General features: G+C 47.9%; 1 protein-coding gene across 5 annotated transcripts in view; it reads right to left on the reverse strand.

The window, feature by feature from the left end:
- SCUBE2 (signal peptide, CUB domain and EGF like domain containing 2) overlaps positions 1-21978 on the reverse strand; it is a 63510-nt gene extending 41532 nt beyond the window's left edge. For all 5 annotated transcript variants that reach the window (XM_034666537.1, XM_034666536.1, XM_034666533.1 and 2 more), the window contains exons 1-7: positions 21854-21978; positions 20695-20817; positions 13921-14046; positions 9162-9296; positions 4233-4358; positions 1687-1803; positions 886-975 (exon numbers count right to left, since the gene is read on the reverse strand). In XM_034666537.1, the coding sequence (XP_034522428.1) occupies positions 886-975; positions 1687-1803; positions 4233-4358; positions 9162-9296; positions 13921-14046; positions 20695-20817; positions 21854-21974 (838 nt within the window). In that variant the 5' untranslated portion in view covers positions 21975-21978. The remainder of the gene's footprint in view (positions 1-885; positions 976-1686; positions 1804-4232; positions 4359-9161; positions 9297-13920; positions 14047-20694; positions 20818-21853) is intronic.
- Positions 21979-21984: the final 6 nt, after the last annotated feature.

Below are 21984 nucleotides of genomic sequence, written 5' to 3' on the forward strand. Positions count from 1 at the left end.
CAAGGAAATGACGTTTCATGACAAGCTTAATAGTACCAATTTAGTTTTTAAGGTTTTTTTTGTATCATTCATATGCCGTATTTTAACTTAACACAATTAAACATAACTTTAAAGAGCTCAGAAATGTCACGTGCCCAGTAACCAACGGCTGCTCAGTACATTGCCTGTTAAATCTAGAAACCATCAACAAGTCGGTTTTGTTTCGGTCAAGCCAAGCTTTCTCCAGAATAATAATGCGCCCAAGGATCTGACTGCCGCCCCCACAGCCACAGCCTGGGCTTCTGCTCCCATCACCGGCCCTGCTGGCAGACCTCCCTACACCCCACAGCCAAGTGCCCATCAACGTGGGATGAAGTCAGAGGGACGAGGACTCCACTGACAAAAACCCAGACAAATCGTCATGCTAAGCTAGGGACGGCCCAAAGTGCCTCGCTGGTCACAGCCACTCAGAAGGACTGGAGCCGACACTCACTGACCACCCACGAAGTCCCAGGCATTGGACTCCGGGCACTTTGCACATTATCCTAACTGAGCTTCCTGGTAACCCTAAGAGGTGGGTTCTATTACCTCCAGTTTAAAGAAAGACCAGGAGACAGAGAGGCTCAGGGTCGCTCGCCCGAGTCCTACAGCCAGACGGGGGCGGCGCTAGGACGCTAACAGGGTCATTCTGGTGGCCGGTGCCCCTCCCACAGCTGCCGGGTCCTTGGATGGGGACTGAGGAACAGCCGTGCAGGAAGAGCAGGCATGACCTGGCTTGACAGGAGCTGCTGACCCTGGTCCAGCTGGTCCGAGGGGGTATGGGCCCCAGGTTCAGGCCTGAGATAGTAAATGGCAGAGGGACAGGGACAAGGACAGTGGCCTGGGAAGGGTGGGGGAGGCGCCTACCCATGAGCAGCCGCCGCTTCACCCGCTTATCGCCGTCCACCACCGATGTGGCATTGCTCTCTGCCGCCTCCGGGGCAGTGTCCTCTCGCTCTGTAAGAGACGCCAAAGAGCACAGTCCTCAGACCGAAGGAGTCCGGTGACTCACCCCTGTACGACCACCTCTGCCGAAACCCCAGACATGAGAACAATCGAGGATATGCGACTCTGTTCGCTCGATGAGAACGTGTTGTAACGAGGCTCTGTGTGACACGGCCACGGAGCCTTAGTTAACATTGGAAACGATTTTGAAGCATACTGCAGTAACCAAAGAGACACCAGGGAGTGCACGCTTTGGAGTCACTCCAGTGCCCTCAGTCCAGGACAAAAGGGATCTTAGGCCTGGGAAGCTCTAAGTGGAGCTAGCCAAGGCCGTGCCACGAAGTACGGGATTGGCACCCCGACAGAAACACGCAACGCTGCCTTCTGCTGACTGTAACGGCCACTGTGTCATCACAAATGGCTAGCTTTAACTTCATGTCGCCCCGGCCCCTTAGGATGTAATGTCCAGTCTCCAGAACACCACCTTCAGGAGCCCCCCTAGTCTAGGAGAGGAGAAAGGGCTTCCTGAGGCCGCACAGGGAGCAAGAGACCCCCTCCTGGGACTAAACCACTCAGTCCCACCATCACACGTACGGCAGCACAGGACCCATTTGGAGACAAATAGATCAGAAGAACACCATTCACAGTCAGGGTTAGGGTCAGGGTTAGGGTTAGGGGTGGGCAGGCTGGGGCGGACCCTCACCGAGTGTCGGGGTCACTCACCGAGACAGCTTCTCCCGTCTGCATGCATCTGGTACTGTGGATGGCAGCTACACTCTGGGCCTTCAGCGGTGTCCTCACAGGAGTGCTGGCACCCACCGTTTCCATGGTTACAGGTCACTGAGAGGAAAAGGAATCAACACATTAAGCACTGAGTTTTCCACAACCGGGGCTGTGTTTGCTTCGGAAGGTCTCTGATCTTCAGTCAGCAAGTATCTGAGCACCTAGTGCGTGTTAGGCACTGAGCACAAAGCAAGTGGCTTGGCCTCAGGCCCAGCCTGACGCTGTCTATGTATAGATGGTCGCAGTATGAATTCAAGAAATGCCAAAGGACAGTTCTGAGCAATTATATAGGGAGATGGGGATGGGCAGGCAGATTCTCACTGTTCAAGGGGAGTTATATACCAAAGGATTCTAGACCACTGCTCTGGTCTATCAGGGGAAGTCTGCGTATTAATGCAGCCATAATGGGCCTATAAAAAACGTTACAGCACTTTCTGGCTGGAAGAAACAGATAATACTTATTTGTAGGCATACGTTAGGATTTCTCTCATCTGATTCTATCTGGATTAGTTAGAAGGGAGGGTAATCAGAGGAAATGATGACTCCGCACACAATTAATGCAACATTACCCAAGAATTACAAAGACTGTATATGAATTCACTGATAATCAGCCAAAAAAAAAAAAAAAGCCAACTCAAAACTATGTATTCACCAAACTGAACAGTGGTTACCTCCAGCAGGAGAAAGGGGAGAGGGAAGGATATGTTTTCTTTACACCCTTAGAACTGTTTGAATTCTGACACAGGCATTTGTAATTTTTCCAGTTTAAAAGAACTAAATACAGATTCATCACGTGAGGAAGAAACTGTTCTGCGATTGCAGCGAGGTAAACACTGTGTACGCATGAGAACAACTGAATAGGAATATGAAAAAAGTGAAAGGCAGGAAGGAAGAGCAAAACAAAGTGGAACAACCGGTTATGTGGTGGAATTCTGCATCTTTTTTTCTTTTTGTTCTTTCCTCAAACGGGATTATAATATTATTTGAAAAGTAACCTCTTAAAAATATTTTAAAATTTTAAATTTTAAATTCCAGGTATTCTACTGGCCTCGAACTGAAATGCCCAGAGTCTCACTCCACAGGTGAGCCTCATCTGGAGACCTGGGTCCCCCTTGTGAAGATGCTGGGAGCCAAGAAGGCGATCTCCACTTTGCTCAGCCCCCCGGAAGCCCTCAGGAACAGCCTCACTTTAAGGGGCCCCATGTGGTGGTGGTGGTGGCACCAGCCCTGGCTTGGCAGCCTTCAGGGCTGCACTCTCTGCTTTGTGGCGGAGACAATGGAGAGAAGGCTCTCACCAAGAAACGACCTCCTCTCTTAACCCTTAAGGTCGACTTGCTGTAAACAATCATCCCTAGCAAACTGCAGGGGGAATTACAGAAGGTCCATGGCTCTGGGAAGAGTTGCTAAAGGAAAACCGTCCATGTTTCCTCTGGCATAAATAGTGGCCGGTTGTTTCCTATGACCAGTTGGAGTTACATTCTTGTGTTTCATCATTGTGTGGCAGCTGTGTTCGGAGTGTGGACACCATTCATTCATTCAGAAAACAGAAGTGTATTGAGCACATCTGTGCTGGGCACTGGGGGAAGACTGAGAGGCAAAAATAAGACGAGGTCCCTGACTGGGGGCACTCACCGTTGGGGGGATAGATACATAAATGCACAATTCAACCCGGGTGTCACGTGCTATCATTGAGGAACCAACAGTGCTGTGGGAGCCAAAATACAAAATAGCTGGCTGGCCAGTCAGGGCAGGCTTCCGGGGACGTTTAGCAAAGTGCCCCAGCCTTACAGCGAGGAGGACCTACATCTGAACCCTAACTGGCCTCATGCTCCCTGTATGACCTTGTCGCTTTACCTTCTCCACAATTTTCTCAACTAAAAAAGAGGATAATAATACTTAGCTTCGGGTGGTAAGATTAAGAATTCAACAGAATTGGTACATCTATGGACAAGTCTTTACACATAGTTCACACGCCCTCAAAAGTAGCTGTCCTTCTCATTATTAACAGTTGGGCAGAATATTAAAGGTGGGGTGAGAATTCACCAAGCCAGGGAGGGAGGAGCGCTCGGAGAAGGCTTGGAGGCCTGAAGGAACATGGGCTGTTCTCTGACAGGCAAAGAGGTCAGGTGTTTGGGAAAAGGAGGCAGATGAGGTTTGTACAAGAAGTAGGACCAGGGAGCAAAGAGCTGTGATTGCCAGATGACCAGATTTGATTTTATTCTGTGGGAACAGGGAGACAGACCCCCAGCATTCACAGCCCTTACTTCTGAATCTTATTTTCTTCTGATTGGTTCATATTCCTTCCCTAGGGGAGACCACCCCTTGTGCAGCGAACTTAGTCCTCAGTGGAGGTCAGTATCCTGCGAAGGCTCCCTCCCCTGACGGGGCCGCTCTGCCATGGGGGGGCATTTCTGATGCTGGGCTGCAGAAGACAACGTCTGGGGTAGCATGGCTCCCAGCACAGGCGTGTGCTGGTCTGTACTTACAGATGCAGTCTCTCTGGTTCTTGGCCAGCTCAAAGCCCGGCCTGCACTCACAGGCGACGCTGCCCCGCGGGGCCTCCTTGCAGATGTGACTACAGCCGTGATTCTGATTCATGCAGCTCAGGCCCTCTGCAAAACAGCAGCACACAGCCAGTGACCAGGCTGTGAGCACAGTCCTGAGCCCCAGGGGCACTGCGAAGGGCTGGAGGGTGGGACCTGACTTCCTGGGTCTCCACCAGCCTCACATTTCAAGAGAACAGGTCATTAAAATCCAGTCAGGTCAATTAACAGACATGAAACATTTCCTCTGTCACCCAAGAGATACGATGTCTCAAGTCTCCTAAAGAGGAAGGAGCCTTCCTAATATTCGGAAAAGAAAGTGCCCGCCAGGGGCTCTCTGGTGGGTCTGGAGCCACCGGAGTCTGCAGACCCCAGGAACCAGCACTTGGACCCTTACCTCCACCAGGTTGTTACCCATGCTGACCAAGGAGACAAAGAAAGAAGGAGAATCTCTCTAAGAAAATTTGCAGACAGATAAAGATGGCCAACTTTTTCACACACTCTTGAAGATGATTTTCTGAAAACATCAACCCTCTTCTCTCCCCCAACCAAATCCACACCTTGGAGGTGACTGTGACTACTGTGTTTTGGCATCCGCACATGAACACCGGCCCAGGGGCCTCTCTTCTGTGACCCCTCTCAGTCCCTGGGGCGCCCCCAGCGGGCTCGGAGCACAGGAGCAACACAGCGGCAGAGGGAACCGAGAGCCCTCACGCATGGGGTTTCCTTCGGCCGCTGCAAAATTCTCTCCAGGTAGACTATCATTTTCATTACGCTCCAATCTTGCGGTAACAGCGTGGGGAAGGGGGTTATTCCCCCGGCTGGTTTAACACGCCTTTAAATGACGGGGCTCATAATGGAGTGTACGTCTGTGTGGTTTGCCGGAGTCTTTGGGACCCGCCACCTGCCAGCATCTGGAGGAACTATCACCACGCCCAAGAGCATTCTCGAGACCTCGGCTCAGCTCGCACCGCATTCCTGAGTACATGCCCGTCTGACGCTTCTTTTCATCTGCGCCATGAACATCTTGGAGAGCAGGTCTTTGTTCTCAGCTAACAAGGCATTCTCTAGCACGGGAAGTAGCGTTGCTTTAAATAGGACAAGAAGTTTTCATTCAACTTCTCTGGGATCCTACACTGTTCTATATTGTGTCCCTAAAATCTTAGCCAAGTGGTTCTAATTAAGTCAAAAGTCACTTCCCTCCAATTCTCACCACAGAGCCATGGGTCTATGCTTCACTGAGATAGCTGTTTTAATACAAACAGATGTCATTCCGATCCCAAAAGACTGAGTGACAGTTAATGCATCTCATACCCTCTTAAAACCAGTTTGTTTTTTATCTGACAGTTACAAGCTGCTTGAACTCCTGCACCCCATCTGCGGGGAAGGTGCTGAGAGCCGTTCACCCATGCCAAGGCTGCCGTCAGTTAACACAGAATGGGGCTTGTACCGGAGCAGAGTGAAGCTCTCTTGCAGCTCTGGCTGGTGATCTGCGGGAACGTGGTTTGCTCCCAGCCCTGAGACGGCACAGGAGGTGAGAGCTGCCGCCAGAAGCAACGTTCTGTCCTCCTAGGAAGGCCGGGCAAGAATTCCATTTGTCCTTGGGTCAGCAGGGCGTTTGGGATCACAGGTGCCAGCAGCACCTAGAGCTGAACCCCCGTGCCCCAGAAGGGGCAGCAGCAACACCTGCAAACCACAGCCCCTGAACAGGTCGGCTGCTGCCGCTTCTTCTCACTCTGTTTACGAGTCTGTGAAGACATTTGCAAAGTGACCTTTCCTGCCTCAGAGCAGCAGTTCATTTACCCAAGAAATATTTCATAAGAATTGACTGTTAAAAAAAACAAAAGCCTGACCGTGTGCCAGATGCCATGGGGATACACAAAAAGTTGTCCCGTGATGTCCTATCATAGCAGGGTTAGACCTAAAGTTACCAGGAGATAATAGATGTTCGAATGGCTCTGGAAATGCTGAGAGCTCTTCAAAAGGTGCCCTGGAAGCTGTTCATAGTTCCCTGACTCAAAAAAAAGGCCACTGTGAGGGAGGCAGATGGGTCTAGTCCAAACTGTGAGGCCCCACCATGGTTCCAGCTCCCCCTGCCCAAGAAATTGGGCTGGCAATCCATCCTGTTTAGGGTTCCTGGTTCACCAGGAGGGAGATAGCTCAAAACATTAGAAATATCTCATTGTGGTGGTGCCACTGAAGATTATTTCTGGAAACTGGAGAAAAATAGGCCTTGTGAGCAGAGTGAGAAACATTCTATAAAAGACGGAAACGGGCCCTGCTGAGAGACAGCCCCTTCCTCACTACCCTGACACCTTCCCCCTACTCTGAAAAGGCAGTGGTGCAAACATCGAAAAATATTCTCAGAGCAGACAAAACCAAAGAGGAAAGCTCATTTTGAGAGCCTGAGCACCCATGAATAGGGACAAAGCCTGGCTGGGGCAGGATGTCTCTCTCCAGCCTACCCCCATTACATGGGTGAAAACACACAGTCTCTTTATCAGAGCTGTGGGGTCTCTAAGAACAACAAAAAAAAATCAATAGCTTAAGCTTTCCCTCAGAATCATCTATTATGATCCCCTGAATTGAAGGACATTTAGTAAATAATTATTAAAAATAACTTCAACACCAAAAAATACTAGCTTGCATATTACCTTCTGTTAACCAATTTTGGAGTATGGGCAGGGGGTTCTAAAGTCCACTTTAATACAGTTTCTAAGGGTTTAATGTGCACATCAAGGAGGAAATCCTAAAGGAACACTGTTACAGACTGTTCTATTTGAAGAGTTTACACCTTGGGCTGCACAGGGTCTCAGTTATGGGCCGCTATCATCTGTTGGCTCACGCTGCCGTGAATTCACCAAGAAATCAGGCTGCAACACCACAGAGAAATCACAGAGAGCACTTCCAGACCACAACTCAAATTCTTGGATTTTGGTTTTAGCTCCAGACAAGTACGTTCATTTTAAATACTCCCCAGGGAATCCAAGAATGTCTGAATTGTAGAAAATTTAGAAAACACAGATTGCAGAAAGGAACTGCTTTTGTATTTACTTGTGTTAGGAAGAGCCTGTGTCTGTAATCAGTCTGGAGGTCCTGTCGGAGGGGAGAGAAGGGTTGAGCCACCGCTTTGGAAGTGCAAGGGCAAGCGGTGATCTTATAGCTGTGAACTGGTTTGGGAGTGGGTGGAATCCATACGGTGTTCGAGCAACGGCAACGGCCTGACCTACAGGCTTCCCCCTTCTGTCCGTGGCGCCTGTAGGGAAGGCCTAGTGACTTCCCAGAAGGCAGCTTTGAGCAACTAAAGAGGAGATCGCTCTTACTGCTGGCTTCTTAGTCCTGCCTCATCCCAGATGCGAGGCTCACAGAAAAGTCCAGAGAATCCACCAGGAATGTGAAACCCAACTGCTACTCTGTCGAGGGCCATGCCTGCATGAGAGAAGAGATCTGCCTGATGAGAGCCAGTGCGTGCGTCTCTCCTGCGCAAACACTGAGAACGAGCTGCCTGATGAGAGCCAGTGCGTGCGTCTCTCCTGCGCAAACACTGAGAACGAGCAGGCTCGGGGCGATAAGGCCCAGCAAACCCACTGGCCTGGGACCCTTCTTCTTACCACCCAAACGGCCATTTCCAGTCAGGTAGAAAGAAGGACCCATCATTCTTGGAAAATGAGGCAAAAATCATCTTCCCCAAAGACACCCTTGAAAAGTCAAAAGAGGGGCGCCTGGGTGGCTCAGTCAGTAAATCATCTGCCTTCGACTCGGGTCACGATCCCAGGGTCCTGGGACTGAGTCCCGCATCAGGCTCCCTGCTCAGGGGGGCGTCTGCTTCTCCCTCTCCCAGGGGCCCCTCCCCCTCTGCTTGTGCTCTGTCTTTCACTTTCTCTCTTTCTCAAATAAATAAATAAACTCTTTAAAAAAAAAAGTCACAAGAACCATGATTCAACAATAAATCTACAAATGTATGCTTAAATAGCAGAAGAACTTAAAATCGCCTCATTCTTCAGTTATGAGCATGAACAAGCAGCACGTGCCAAGGGGAGTTAACAGTCGACGGCTGAGAGCACTTCCCTCACAAACACGCACGGGCAACCCGGGACAACACAGCCACCAAAACGTGGTCCTTTGGCTTAAGAAAGAGCAGAGAATGAAAAACCCGCCGTTTGGTTAAAGTGGCCGATTGGCCACGTGCCTTAACGCCTCTCCCCCCTGAGAATCCACCGAACTAAGAGAGAATAAAAGAGGTATAGACCCAAAGCAAAGAGAACAGGAGGGAGGCCATCCGAAGAGCTGTCTACAAATTTCTGGAGGAACAGTAAGCGGCGGCACGGGGAAACCACAGCATCGAAAGCCCACGTCTGGGGAGGGGGTCCCTCCGCGCTGGAACCCCAGAGGCTCAGAGTTCGGACATGGGAGACAGAGGCCAGGCCGGATCTGGGCCTGCGAGTCCCTCTGAGAAGGCCCAGCCCCGCCGTCCCACCCGGCGCCCCGAGCTGGCTCGCGCTTGGCGCTGTGGTTTGCGGCACCTCTTTTGGAAAACTTGGCAGATTGTCCATTACATTTCTCCGGAGACATCTAGTCAGGTTTGAAACGTTCTCTATTTAAAGATTAGAATCAGGAATGTGAGAGTTTGAGGAGACCTCGGAGCTCACCCAGCCCAACCCACTCATTCCGCCGGTGAGGAAGCGGGGGCTAGAAGAGCTCGCCCAGGGTTACCCGCTCGCGGGCTGGGGACTCACCCTCAGGCCCCCAGATTTTCCCATGCTCCGTGCTTCCCCTCGAAAATCACTGAAGGGGCGAGGTTCTCAGAGGCGGCGACCCTGCCCACCCCCTCCCACCGACCCCTGCCCCCCGCCCACAGCAGAGCCGAGGCACCTTCCAAGCGGTGAATGCATGTGTGCTGATTGTCACTCAGGAAAAATCCCTCCTTGCAGCGGCACTCGTAGCTCCCCATGACGTTGACGCAGGTGTGCTGGCAGCCGCCATTGTTCTCCAGGCACTCGTCCACGTCTGGAGGGAGAGGAGGGTTAGCCTTTGCTTGGGGGACTCTTTCAAATGTCCACCCCTCCCGGCAGCTCAGGGACACCTGCTGAGCAGAGATGAGGTCCCTCTTCCTTCCCTGCATCACAGCAGCTCTCAGAATTGAAGTCAGCAGGGACCCCTTAACCAGGCCTTCCACACGGACGCAAGATAATCAATTCAGTAACTGTTCATTGAACACCTTCTCTTCCCAAACTATGGGCTGGAGGAGACAGTAAAACACAGAGAAGTAGGATCAAATTCTTCTGCTCTAGGAGCCTGCCCTTCAGCAGAGGGAAGGAGACAAACATCGGAGTAATTGTGAGATACAGTAAAAGGTGGTGCGAAGGAAAAAGAGGTCACCTGGTTGTGGGGTATCAGGATGGGTTTTATGGAAAAGCTGATGAAAGATGGGCCCTACAGGATGTCTTCAGTTCTAAACCAGAAGGGATTCTAGGCAAAAGAAGGCATGATCACAGTGCAGGTGCTGGGAGCACAGAGTCTGTTCAGATAAGGGTGGCCATGCAATTTGGCTGGAGCATACGTACATACAGGGAAGTTACAGGAGATAAAGCTGGGAGGACCTCAAATACCAGGCAAAGAAGTTTGGCCTGGACTTGGGAGGCAGTTGGGAACCACTGTAGCAAGGGTGGCGTGGTCAGACCCTTGAGTTGGGAAGAAGGTGGTAGCCCAGGAAGGGTGGGATACAAGGAAGAAGAATGGAAAGCCTGGGAGTCTGGCTTCACACGTGTCAGCTGAGGCTAGTGGGGGACTGGACCTGGGGCCTGGCCATGGGGATGCCTAGGAAGGAAGAAATCGAAGAGGACTGTGGCAAGGTACTGCAGGGTGGAAAACCACGCGGGCATTGGGTGGGGCGGCCAAGAAACATGAAGACCAGAGCCAGGTGGGGCAATGGGGCTGGAGATGTGGTCGGCCCCCACCACGGCAGGGAGGTGATGCGTGTGAGATGCGGACCTTCAGGCCTTGGGAAGGGAAACCTGAGTCTGGTGTTGTGAAGACACCTCTGACAGCTGTTTACTTGTGGTGGGAGAAGATGAGAAAGCTGAAGGCAGGAGTGGGAAGGGAGAGAAGAGTTGCAGAGAGCACAGGGCCAGTGGCAGAATTCAGGAGAACACCAGGGGCAGGAGGGGGTAGAGGAGACAGCAGAAGCCCCAGAGAAGGAGCCGTCAGAAAGACAGAAAGGGAGGGAGTCCTCCTGCACCTGTCTTCTGCCGCCCTCCGGGGTGGGGTTAAGGGACTTTCCTTCCACTGTGTTACATATTACTCTGTGAATGGCTCCATCAATATACTCACCATATCACGTTCTCAAAATCTCCCTTTTTAATTTGTATTTTATGACCCCTCAAAACCTCTCACCTTTCTATCTCCCCTGGACTGCAGACTCCTTGAGGACAGAGGTTTTTGTTTTATTTAGCACGGCCTTGGAACTGCAGGTGCACATTATTCAATGCATGAACAAAAAAGCAGGAGAGCATAGCATCACCAGAGCCAAAGCAAAGGAAACTTCCAGAAAAGCCTCAGACATGACAAAGCCTCAAGGAGAAGGCTAATATAAAAGCAATTTATTTTGGGGTGCCTGGGTGGCTCAGTCAGTTAAGCATCTGACTCTTGATTTTGGCTCAGGTCATGATCTCAGAGTTGCGGGATCGAGCCCCACATCAGGCTCTGTGCTCAGCATGGTATCTGCTTGTCCCTCTCCCTTTGCCCCTCCCCCTGCTCGCTTATGCTCTCGCTCTCTCTCTAACAAAGAAATAAAATCTAAAAAAAATATAAATAAATAATAAAGGCAATTTACTTCTCCAGCCTGATTTCCCATGTGCCTAACACTAGCTTCTGGGCACAACCATAACAAGAAAATTCACATTTAAATATCTGTTATCTGGTTTCAAGCTTCAGATCTTACAGTCATGCATCCTCCCACACTACCAGGCAGATGTCTTTCTAAACAGATGGGACTCGAGCCATCCCCTCAAGCCGAACAAACTTGCCCTTCTCAATGCCAAAGGGTAAAGGGAGCACATTCCAAAGGACGAGCCGCGCCGGAACGCACCTGGCCAAGGTGTTCCATGATGAGCACCCATGGTGAGCAGGAGAGATCTGTTTCCCTGATCGCCAGACCCCGGACCGGTTTTGAGTACAGGTGTGCTCCCCTCTGACCTGCCACCCACCTACCCTACATTTAACCTACTATTCCTTTTTCCAAAGCCATTAGAAATGTGCCATTGAGATAGGTGATGTACTCTGTATGAATTAATACAAAAGTGTGTGTGCTCACATGCTCAAATAGGTATCGCTCACTTGCTGAGTTTCTCCAGACCGGTGGTGCTCACCCCTGGCTGCATGCTAGCACCCAGAAGCCTGGACCCCACTTCCGGAGACGCTGGCAGAACTCATCTTGGATGAGACCTAGGCAATGGGGTTATTTTAAACTTCTCGAATGATTTTAATGGGCAGCCAGAGTTGCAGAATTACTGCCACAACACCGAACAGCTAGGAAGCACGCCTAGACAATCAACGGACACTGAATTCAGGCAGGTGAGCTATACGGAAGAGCTGCATTTCGTTTTTCAGGCTCACGGGCATTCAGGATGTTGGAGCACTCTGGGTTCGGGGCCAGAGCTCAGTGGTATTTGTACTGTGTACATTCTGGCTAATAGATTCGTGGCTAACGTGGGGTGAGGGGCCGAGGAGAGGTCGGCGGTCAGTCCAGGGAACACAAGAAAGTGCGGCTCTGAAACGTTTTGGCTCTGAGCTTCCCCATCACAAAATGCTTCAACCCGTTCGAGTCTAAATGGCACAGAAATCTGTCTCTGCCGGTCCAGCTCTTCTCACCACACCACCTCATTTTCCCACGGCTTCCTTTAAAGAATCCTTAGCCCCTTCAGATACACTCAGTGGACACTCAGGACACTTCTGCTAGGCAGATCCTTGCTACCAAGGCCAGAAAGAGACCCCAAGGAGGGGAAATGGAGACGCTCTGCCGGGGTATGTGTGTCAGCAGCCAAAGCGAGGAAAGACTCGGGGCCTCAGGATTTCTGAGCTGGCCTTGACTCGGAACCTGCCGACCCAAACGTGGCCAGGTCCTTAAACCCTGAGTGGTTTGGCCTGATGCTCTCAGGAAGCTCACACGTTCCCCAGGCAAAAATTCCCCCAAATGCCACTTTTGGCAAAGGAAATGTGAGATTCACCCCCAGAAAATGGTAAAAACAAAACTCCAAAAACATACTGCATGCTAAATAATGAATCACGGGACATTGCATCAAAAACTGGGGATGTACTGTATGGTGACTAATATAACAAAATAAAAATTATTTTAAAAAAACCCAAAAATATACTGCATGCTTTCCCAAAAAAGTGACTTTTTGTTTTGTTTTTTGTTTGTTTGTTTAGTTTTTAATTAATCTCAATTGACTGCTGTTGTCAGGATTGGCTCTCTAGTGTCTTTTTGTGGTCCTGACTGCCCTAGGCAGTCTGCAAAGGGGTTAGTGAGCCCTCAGCCCTCAATCAAATCTTCCTGACAGTTGCAGGCTTGCAAGGCCAAGTGTTCTGACCCAAAGATTAACATCTTACACAGGGCACCAACAGGAAGGGCCGGAATCTATATCAGGATGGGGTACCAGGGGACACTGAAATGGGATAAATGTCATATGAGGGTTGATTCCCAGACGGAAAGTCTCTCCTTCTCCACCACTCAAAAAAATGAGTTCTGTCAGTACTTATCTAGTGACTTTTATGTTGAACTCAAAGCATTTAATCAGCCATTCCCCCTGTACCATAGTGGGGGAGGTCCTGGCTCAAGTTACTCCTTGGTCAGCCAAGCAGACCTCAACAGGTTAACCACACAAAGGGTCGTCAGTGTCAAAGGACCCTGATGCCATCTGTCTCCCAGGATGTCCTTCTGTACAACTGATAGCACCGGCCTAAAAATGCAAACAGACCACGAGTACCTGTCGCCAGGTGTGCTGTATCCTCTAAGACTATTCAACACTCAGCCCACTCGGCCCCAACCAAATGCTCGCTGTTTCTGAATTCTGATTTATTCCTGGCATAAGCAACCAACATAAATAACGCTCTTTGCAGTCCCTAAGCCAGGGACTACAACTCCAACAGATGTTCCTGTTGTGTGGAATACTACGAGGATGTTAATGGAAGGTTTCTGTTTGAACTTCTCTCTCTCAAGCAAAAAGGGGGTGGGGTTACCTGACTGAGATCCAATCACACATTTGGAATTTTCAAAATAAGTAGTTTTACCTAATTCTAGGATAGAGATACTTACGACATTAAAGAAATGGTTCTAAGTCTTTCAGCTCAAGACCAAAGATCTTAAAGCGGACAAGCCAATGCTAGAAATAAGTAATAACAATGATGTCCATCTCTTTAGACTAATGGAGAATTTATATCATGAATGATTACATAAACGCTGAAACACTTGACCTGGTTTTCTGTCAGGGAGTGTGATTTCTAGGAGGCCAGAAGACACAAGTCTCTGATCCCCTTTTTGTTTTAATGAGTATGTTTTCATCAAAGGAAACAAAAGGGTGCGGCACCAGAGGGTAAGTAAAGGAGCACTGCCATTTCCAACTGGCTTCCTTACCAAGACAGTTATGACCATCATGAGCCAACTTGAAGCCATCAAAACAAGTGCAGCGATAATTGCCCGGGATATTCAAACAGTCATGGACACAGCCTCCGTTGAGTTCATTTTCACATTCATCAATGTCTGAGGAATAAAACAGAAGTAAGCCAGACAGGGACCAATTCTTTAGGACGGAGATACACGTATTTACCTCCTAACCAGCCATCCCACGTCTAGGAATCTATCCTGAAGCTACATCTCCAACAACAGGAAAAATAATATGCACGAGGTCATTCACTGCAGTATTGTTTGTAATCACAAAATACCAGACACAACCTAAATGCCCACACACAGGAAAGTAGTTGAAAAACTATGGTACATTTATTCGATGAAGTACTGTATAGCTGTTGAGAGGGAAAAAAAGAGAGAAAGATCTCTATGAACTGATTTGAGGGGATTTCTAGGATATACTACTAAGTTAAAAAAATCAAAATGCAAAAGAGTATCTGTAGTTTATTATCATGTTAAAAAAAATCAGGGAATATGAAAAATACACACATTCCAGCATGCTTCTTGGCAGAACTTGATAAGCTCATCCTAAAATGTATACAGAAATGCAAAAGACTCAGAAGAACCAAAACGATATTGAAAAAGTAGAACCTTCCTTTGATTTGGAGGACTTTCACTTACCAAAAAGCTACAGTTATCAAGACAGTGTGGTACGGGCACCAAGAAAAACATACAGATCGATGGAACAGGATAGAGAGTCCAGAAGGAAACCATTATATTTATGGTCGCTTGATTGTAGACAAGAATGCTAAGGCAATTTATTGGGAGAGATGAAAGTTATTTCAAGAAATGGTACTGAGACAACTGAATATCTATATGCAAAAAGATGAATTTTCTTAGACCCTTAACTCACACCTACCAAAATCAACTCAAAATGGATCAGGCCCCTAAACGTAAGAGCTAAAACTATGAAACTTTAAAGAGAAAACATGAAGCTTTTATGAGAAAAATCTGAGAAGCTGGATGAGGTAAAGATTTCTTAGATACAACACCAAACACATAATTCATAAATTTTTAAATGAATAAATTGGACTTTATAAAAATTTAGAACTTTTAAGCTTTTAAGGGATGCCTGGGAGGCTCAGTCAGTTAAGTGTCTGCCTTTGGGTCTGGTCATGATCCCAGGGTCCTGGGTTTGAGTCCCATATGGGGCTCCTTGCTCAGCGGGGAACCTGCTTCTCCCTCTGCCTGCCACTGCCGCCCCCCCCCCGGCTTGTGTATGCTCTCTCTCTGTTTCTCTGACCGCTAAATAAATTAAATCGTAAAACACACACACACACACAATAAATAAATAAATAAATAAATAAATAAATAAAAGACAAGCCACAGATTGGGTGGAAAATATTTGCAAATCACAGACCTCATAAAGGATTTACAAAGAACTCTCACAACAATAATAAGACAAACAACCCAATTTCAGAATGGGCAAACGATTTGAATTTCACCAAAGATGGTATAGAAATGGATAATAAGCATATGAAAAGATGGTCAACATCATTAAGTATTACGGGAATTCAAATTAAAACCACCTAGTAGAACAGTTTTGATAAAAAAAAAAAAGACAATAACAAATGTTGAGGAGGATGTGGAGAAATGGGAACCTTCGTACATTGCTGATGGTAATGTAAGATGGCATAGCCATTTTGGAAGCAGTGTAGCAGTTTCTTAAAAGGTTAAACATAAATTTCCCATGCAATCTAGAAATTTCTATATACTTCTAGGTATACATCCAAGAGAAATGAAAATTTATGTCCACACAAAGACTTGCAGGTAAATGTTCATAGCAACATTATTTATGATAGCCCAAAAGTAGAAACAACCCACCTATCCATCAACTGGTGAATGGATAAACCAAATATGGTATATCCATACAATAGAATACTAGTCAACAATAAAAAGGAATAAAATGCCAGTTCAGGCTACAACATGGATGAACCTCAAAAACACGCTAGGGGAAGGAAGTCAAAAGCAAAAGACCACATATTGTTTGGTTCTATTTGTACGAAATACACAGAAAAGGCAAATCTGTAGAGACAGGATGTAGACTAGTGGTTGCCCAGAGCTGGGGCCAGGCTGGGAATAAGGGATCTTACTGAGACGAGGAAAATGTTTGAAACTATATTATGTGATAGCTGTACAACTCAGCTAATTAACTCAAAATCATTGATTTGTATACTTACGTTAAATTGGTGGATTCTATATTATAAAAATGAGAATGCACTAAAGTAGTTAAAAAGAAAATACACATTTATCAGGGCATCTGCGTGGCTCAGTCAGGTAACCGTCTTCAACTCTTGATTTCAGCTCAGGTCACAACCTCAGGGTCATGAGATGAAGTCCCGCGTCAGGCTCCACACCGAGCGTGGAGCCAGCTTAAGAGTCTCTTTCTTCCTTTCCCACTGCTCTTCCCCCACCCCAACTCACACTTGTTCTCTCTCTCTCACTCATTCTCGCTCTTAAAAAAAAAAAAAGGCAGAAAGAAAAGAAAATACACATTTATCTGCAAAAAAATCTAGGAAGCAGAAAGGATAAACCTAGTTTATCCTCTAGACGCTAGAGAGATTGGTGATTCATGGTGTATGGGAAAAGGATGAAAAGGAGGAATGAGGAACAGGAATATGGAGAGGGAGTTATATTTCTCTGGGTATGCCGTTTTGTATAGTTCTGCTCTCAGAACCATAGCGATATATGCACAAATACATACATACATAAAGACATAAATATGTACTTATGTACATACATACAGTCAAACAGCATACAGAGGTGGGGACACAAAGAGAAACAAATGAACTTAGCTGTATACCACAGTGAAGGAAATGTAGAAGAAAAGTACTAGCCAAGTAACTTTGAAAAACATCTTGACTGAACGTTGTAAAGCTAAAAATAAAAAGAGCTGTATACAGATACTGTACTCTAATTAGTAAATCTGTTTTACTTGCAAGGCTTTGGAATAGTAGTTTTGTAAATTATTTATGTTTATACTTGGATTGAACAAACAGATAATTATACTGCAGATAATGGAGCCACCTCTCTCACAGTTGGAGAAAGAAGTTATGAATAAGCAAAAAGGGAGATGGAGTAAATCTTGTGGCATTGCTTTGGAATCCAAAGCATCAGTTTAAGTCATTGCTTTTAATATATATGCAAATGGATATATATAAGGAATAAATATAGATAAATGTGTATGTGTGGGTTAGGATACATACATATATTTCCTAGATCTGTGCACTGAGAGAGCCTAGGAGCAATGACATCCCTGTAACAATGAGAAGACCAAGCATCCAGATCTTGGTTTACCGTTTTCCAATAAAAGGAACCAGGACTCCTTGGAGAAGTGCTTGGTTCTAGGGCTGGGGAAGGGAAAATCCAAGATGCGTCTGTGGCATCTTATGGTACCAGAAAACTAGGAATTTCTCAAAAAAGGATGAGAGCATGTCAAAAGGACACGGAAATAATATGAAGGAGTTCCCAATGGCTTAAACTGGAATAATTTGAGCCCAAAACATACTATTATACATATAATTAAATACCCATGAGTCCATACTGGCATAAATACATAATTCGATGCATAAATAAACAGGGGAGAAGCAAAAGATCTTCCTTACAGAAGAACCTCAGTTAACAGATGTATAAGGAACAAAGGAAATACAAAATTACCAGTTATTACATCATAGTAACAACTGTTGTAGGCAAAATCCACAGTTGGATGCTAGAATCAGTGGGCAAAGGCTTAAGAAGAAACAGGATATTAGCATAGACTGAAAGTACCTGCCCTAAGATGTGTGTTTATTACGAAAGGAAAAAAATAGTAACTTTGCAGTGGAGAAACCCACGATGTACCATCTTACCCAGGTGATCAAGGTTAATATTGCCAGTAACGGGACATATTAACATCATGTGCCTCCTCCCCCAAGCCCCCTCATGGGCTGTGCTAAAAAGCACGCAACAGCACTTCTGTAGCAGCCTTGCCAAAAGCTTTGCTTTTTGTATTACTACAATGCATAATCTTAATTTTATTGTGAGAAAACAGGGACATTCTCTTATTAGGTCAATCCCCACCATATCAATTCCTATCATGAAAAAACGTAAGGTAAACAAAAGAACTGAGTGGTACTCATCCAAGAGTTGAAGTCACGAAAAACTAGGAAAGACAAGAACTATCAAGATTGGAAGAGACAAAGGAGGCACAACAATTAATGTAATGTGGGACTCTGCATTGGAATGGCCTGGTGGGGAGAACACTGAGAAAAAACTGGTGAAATCTGAATAAGGTCTATGATTTAGTTCGAAGTAGTGTGCCGATGTTAATTTCCTGGCTTTGATATTGTACTATAGTTATATAAGTTGTTAGCATCCAGGTAAGATAAGCAAAGGGCGTATGTGAATTCTGCACTATTTTTGCAACTTTCATGAAATTTAAAATCATTCCAAAATAAAATGTATTTTTTTAAAAAAAATCGCTCCTCAATACAAAGGCCAAGTTCAGATTCATCCTTGTTAAATGTGATTCAGTTCCCTAGACTGAGATGTAAGAACCATACAATGAACACTGACCACTGAAACCCCATCCCCAAAGTCTGGGGCATAAATGAAGTTCATTAAAATAAAACTTCATTTCTTCAAAGCCACTTTGGAATCATACTATTTTCAAAATACTTATTCAGGACCCATATTCTCACTTTTCCAACATTTTGGCAGAAGAAACTAGGGAGGATAAGGTTCCGGTCACTCTGGACAAACCCAGTTCCCATCCTTGTTCTTTAACAGCAGCAGTAAAGCTGACAATAAACACAACAGAAACGATAGCAGGGGTTGGACCCAAGAGGTTTAAACCAGTAAGCCAAGGAACACACATAAAAGAGTTACATCTTTAAATATCTACGTCTTTGAATCCTTGCAATCTTCATTTTCTCTCCTTTTCCTTTTTGGAAGAAAGCTCCTTCTTCTCAACTCTCACACCAAGAAATCTGAACTAAACAAGGACATTATTACTCACTAGCTTTATAGGTATTCGAAAGTATTACAAGTATGTAAAAGATCATATCTCTCTGGAGTTTTGGTTTTAAATGACACTACAAAGAATAAATGGTCCCTGTTAACAGAGATTACCTGTGGATAAAGGAATAAGAGGGTCTTTAATTTTCTATTTCATACATTTTCTGTACTGTTTGACTTTTTATAACAATATATATTATTATTTTAAAGCCAATTTAAATATATAAAAGCAACACCAGTCAATTATTAGTTATTTTAAACTAAACAGTAGGCTTTTCAACAATAAACTGTCACTGATTCCATTTCATGTCATATGTCAAGCCCAACAGCTAAGAATAAGGAAATTCTTGCCACTTGTCATTCTACATTATTTGCTGATTATGTGTACTTCATCTCAAAGAAACCATGGCATAGTTTCTGCCCCCACCCCACTCCCAGAGAGTATACAGTGACTAGAAAACCAGTGAAAAAGTAAACAGTTTTTTCCCCAAGCAGGGTACGAACATGTGTGAGCTCCAGTTCTGTAAGTAGAATATTTAAGATGGTGAGGACGTGGTATAGAGGAATCGGCAGAGAGATGTTTCAGGGAGAGACAGCCTTTTGGCCCCCACCCCCCCGCCGCCCCATGTAAGACAGAGAGAGAGAGATGGCTGCCTGTCTCTGGGAGAACATGATCTTAGAGAAACACAAGGCTGTAAGGATGGACTACCAGCTCCATTTGCTATGAACCTGACCAGGAGAATGCCTCCTCTGACAGGAGAAGCTAGTTTGGCTCCTCATGCACGAAGAAAAACATAAATATCAGAATTTCTCACCCACCAAAGAAGGACACCAGGAGGCTGAATGGAATACAAGAGATATGGGTCCAGGGACAGTGCTAGGGTAGACATCTGACTTTCTTCAACCTGCAGGTTAGCTGTGTGATTATGGCCCCAAGTCCCCTTCCCAATTCCCCCGGGCCTCAGTGTCTCACATCTGAGGAAGGGGAATGGCTCAGAGCCCCCTGAAAGAGAAGAGCCCTGCCAGCTTCAACATGCCATGATTCCACCCCCAGGAATAGCCTCCTCCCATGAGTGCCCGGTCTCTGGCCAGTTCTGAATTTCAGAGTTCATGACGCTGGCTCAGAACACAAGATGGCAGAGTCCAGACTTGAGGCTCAAGATCTAGAACTCTAAGGGCTTAGAATATCGCTCTGCACACCTTTCTGGGGTGAGCATGCAGCTCCAAATGAGGCAGGCCCTTGGTATAGCTCTAAAGCCTGGGAGGTCACAATGCCAAACAGCCCAAAGCCATGAACGAGATGGAGCCTCCAGAGCCCGCAAGGGAGGGCCGGACTTCTTCACTCAGACTCGCGGGCAAGGGTGTAAACCACCCCAGGGAGGGGCAGGATCAGCCCTTCTCTGGTAGGCATGCCTCTCCTGATCAATAGGGCTGCTGACTTTCTGCCCCCAAACAGAGTGGGACCAAAAACACTAAGGCACCCCTTTTCCTTTTCACAAGCTAGACAAGATGACATTTTGGAACCACATAAAACTCTACGATCAGCTCTAGGGAAGACCTGATGTTCCCAGTGCTCTAAGGGTCTGAAATGTATTTCAGAAGGTGGGTGGTATGACCTGGGGGGCAGTGGAGGGGCACTTTTACCAACACGAGCGGCCACTACAAGAGCCGAGGGGGCGGGAACCTTCACCGGCTGGCCCACTTGCCACTGGTCCCCAAGTCACTTACCCTCACACTGCCTGCCCTCCCCTTGGAAGCCAGGCTTGCAGGAGCACTTGTAGGAGGTGAGCGTATTCTGACAGAGGGCATTGGTGTGGCAGTCATCTAGCCCTTGGGCGCACTCGTCCACATCTGCAAAAGAGCACAGCAAACTCCTGGTACAGTGCCCCAAACCCTTGGTGATCTGGCCTCGGCCCTCCTCTAGCTTCACCTCCCACCAGCCCACCCACTTCGCTCCTCAGGAGCCCCCGGGAGGAAGCACCCACTCCCGGGCCCCTGTCTCCAGGCACAGCCCGCTCCCTCTCACTAGGCTACTTCCGCACACACCCTTCCTACTCGCCTGCAAGACTCCGCTCCAATCTACCTCCTCCGGGAAGCCTACCGGGACCCCCAGTGCAGGTGGTGTCCCGCACAACCCGCGGCCATATTGATCTTGCATAGCACGCATCACACAGGATCGCCACTGTTTCCCCGCGGCCCTGCCCTCTACGTGGTGTCTTGATCACAGACCGTGTCGGCGATGCCCAGCACAGCGCCTGGCACGCGAGGGGGCAGCAATAAATGCCTGGTGAAGGGAAAGGCCAGGCTGGCAAAAACAAAACGAACAAACCCAAACCTGAAAACCAAGCGGCGTCCGCTTCCTCAGGGCTGGGGGTGCGCGGGAAAAGCTCGCCCTGGGCCCTGAGCGCGCACCCTCCTGAGCTTGCGGGTGGTGCCAAGTGGGAACGGTTTCCAGGCCATCGACCCTGCACCCTCTCAGCCCGGACACCGGCCTTGCGGGCACCACTCCGGGATGTGGATTAAAAACAAGAGCTCTGAGGATGCTGCGCGTCCCGTTAGGGCAGAACGCGCAGCGCTTCTCTCGGCCGCCGGGAAAGCCCGCTGTGCCCGGCCGGAGGCTCGCGGCGTTCCCGGATCCCGAACCGGCGCCCGTTCGCACCAGAGAACTCTCTGGAAGCCGACCCCGACGCCCACGGACTTCCCGGCTCCAGGCGAAAGGAGGAGCAAAGCCGCGCCGACCTCACGGACGTGCCGCGGCCGGGGTCTCCGCTTCCCCGTCTGCACAGACGACGAGCTCGGCCGTCCTCCCCGGCGGCGCTCTCCGGGGACGCGGGCGGCGGGAACTGTCATCAGCCCGGGTCCGAGGCCCCGGGGGGCTGGCACTCACCCTCTGGCGGCCCCGGGGCGCGGCCCCGGCCGGGCGGGACGGCGGCGGTCAGCAGCAGCGGCAGCAGCAGCGGCAGCAGCGCCCGGGTCGTCCCGGGGCGGCCGCGGCCCAAGACCCCCATGGATGGCGCG

Source organism: Ailuropoda melanoleuca, chromosome 8, assembly GCF_002007445.2.
Source record: "Ailuropoda melanoleuca isolate Jingjing chromosome 8, ASM200744v2, whole genome shotgun sequence".
Classification (NCBI taxonomy): Eukaryota; Metazoa; Chordata; class Mammalia; order Carnivora; family Ursidae; genus Ailuropoda; species Ailuropoda melanoleuca.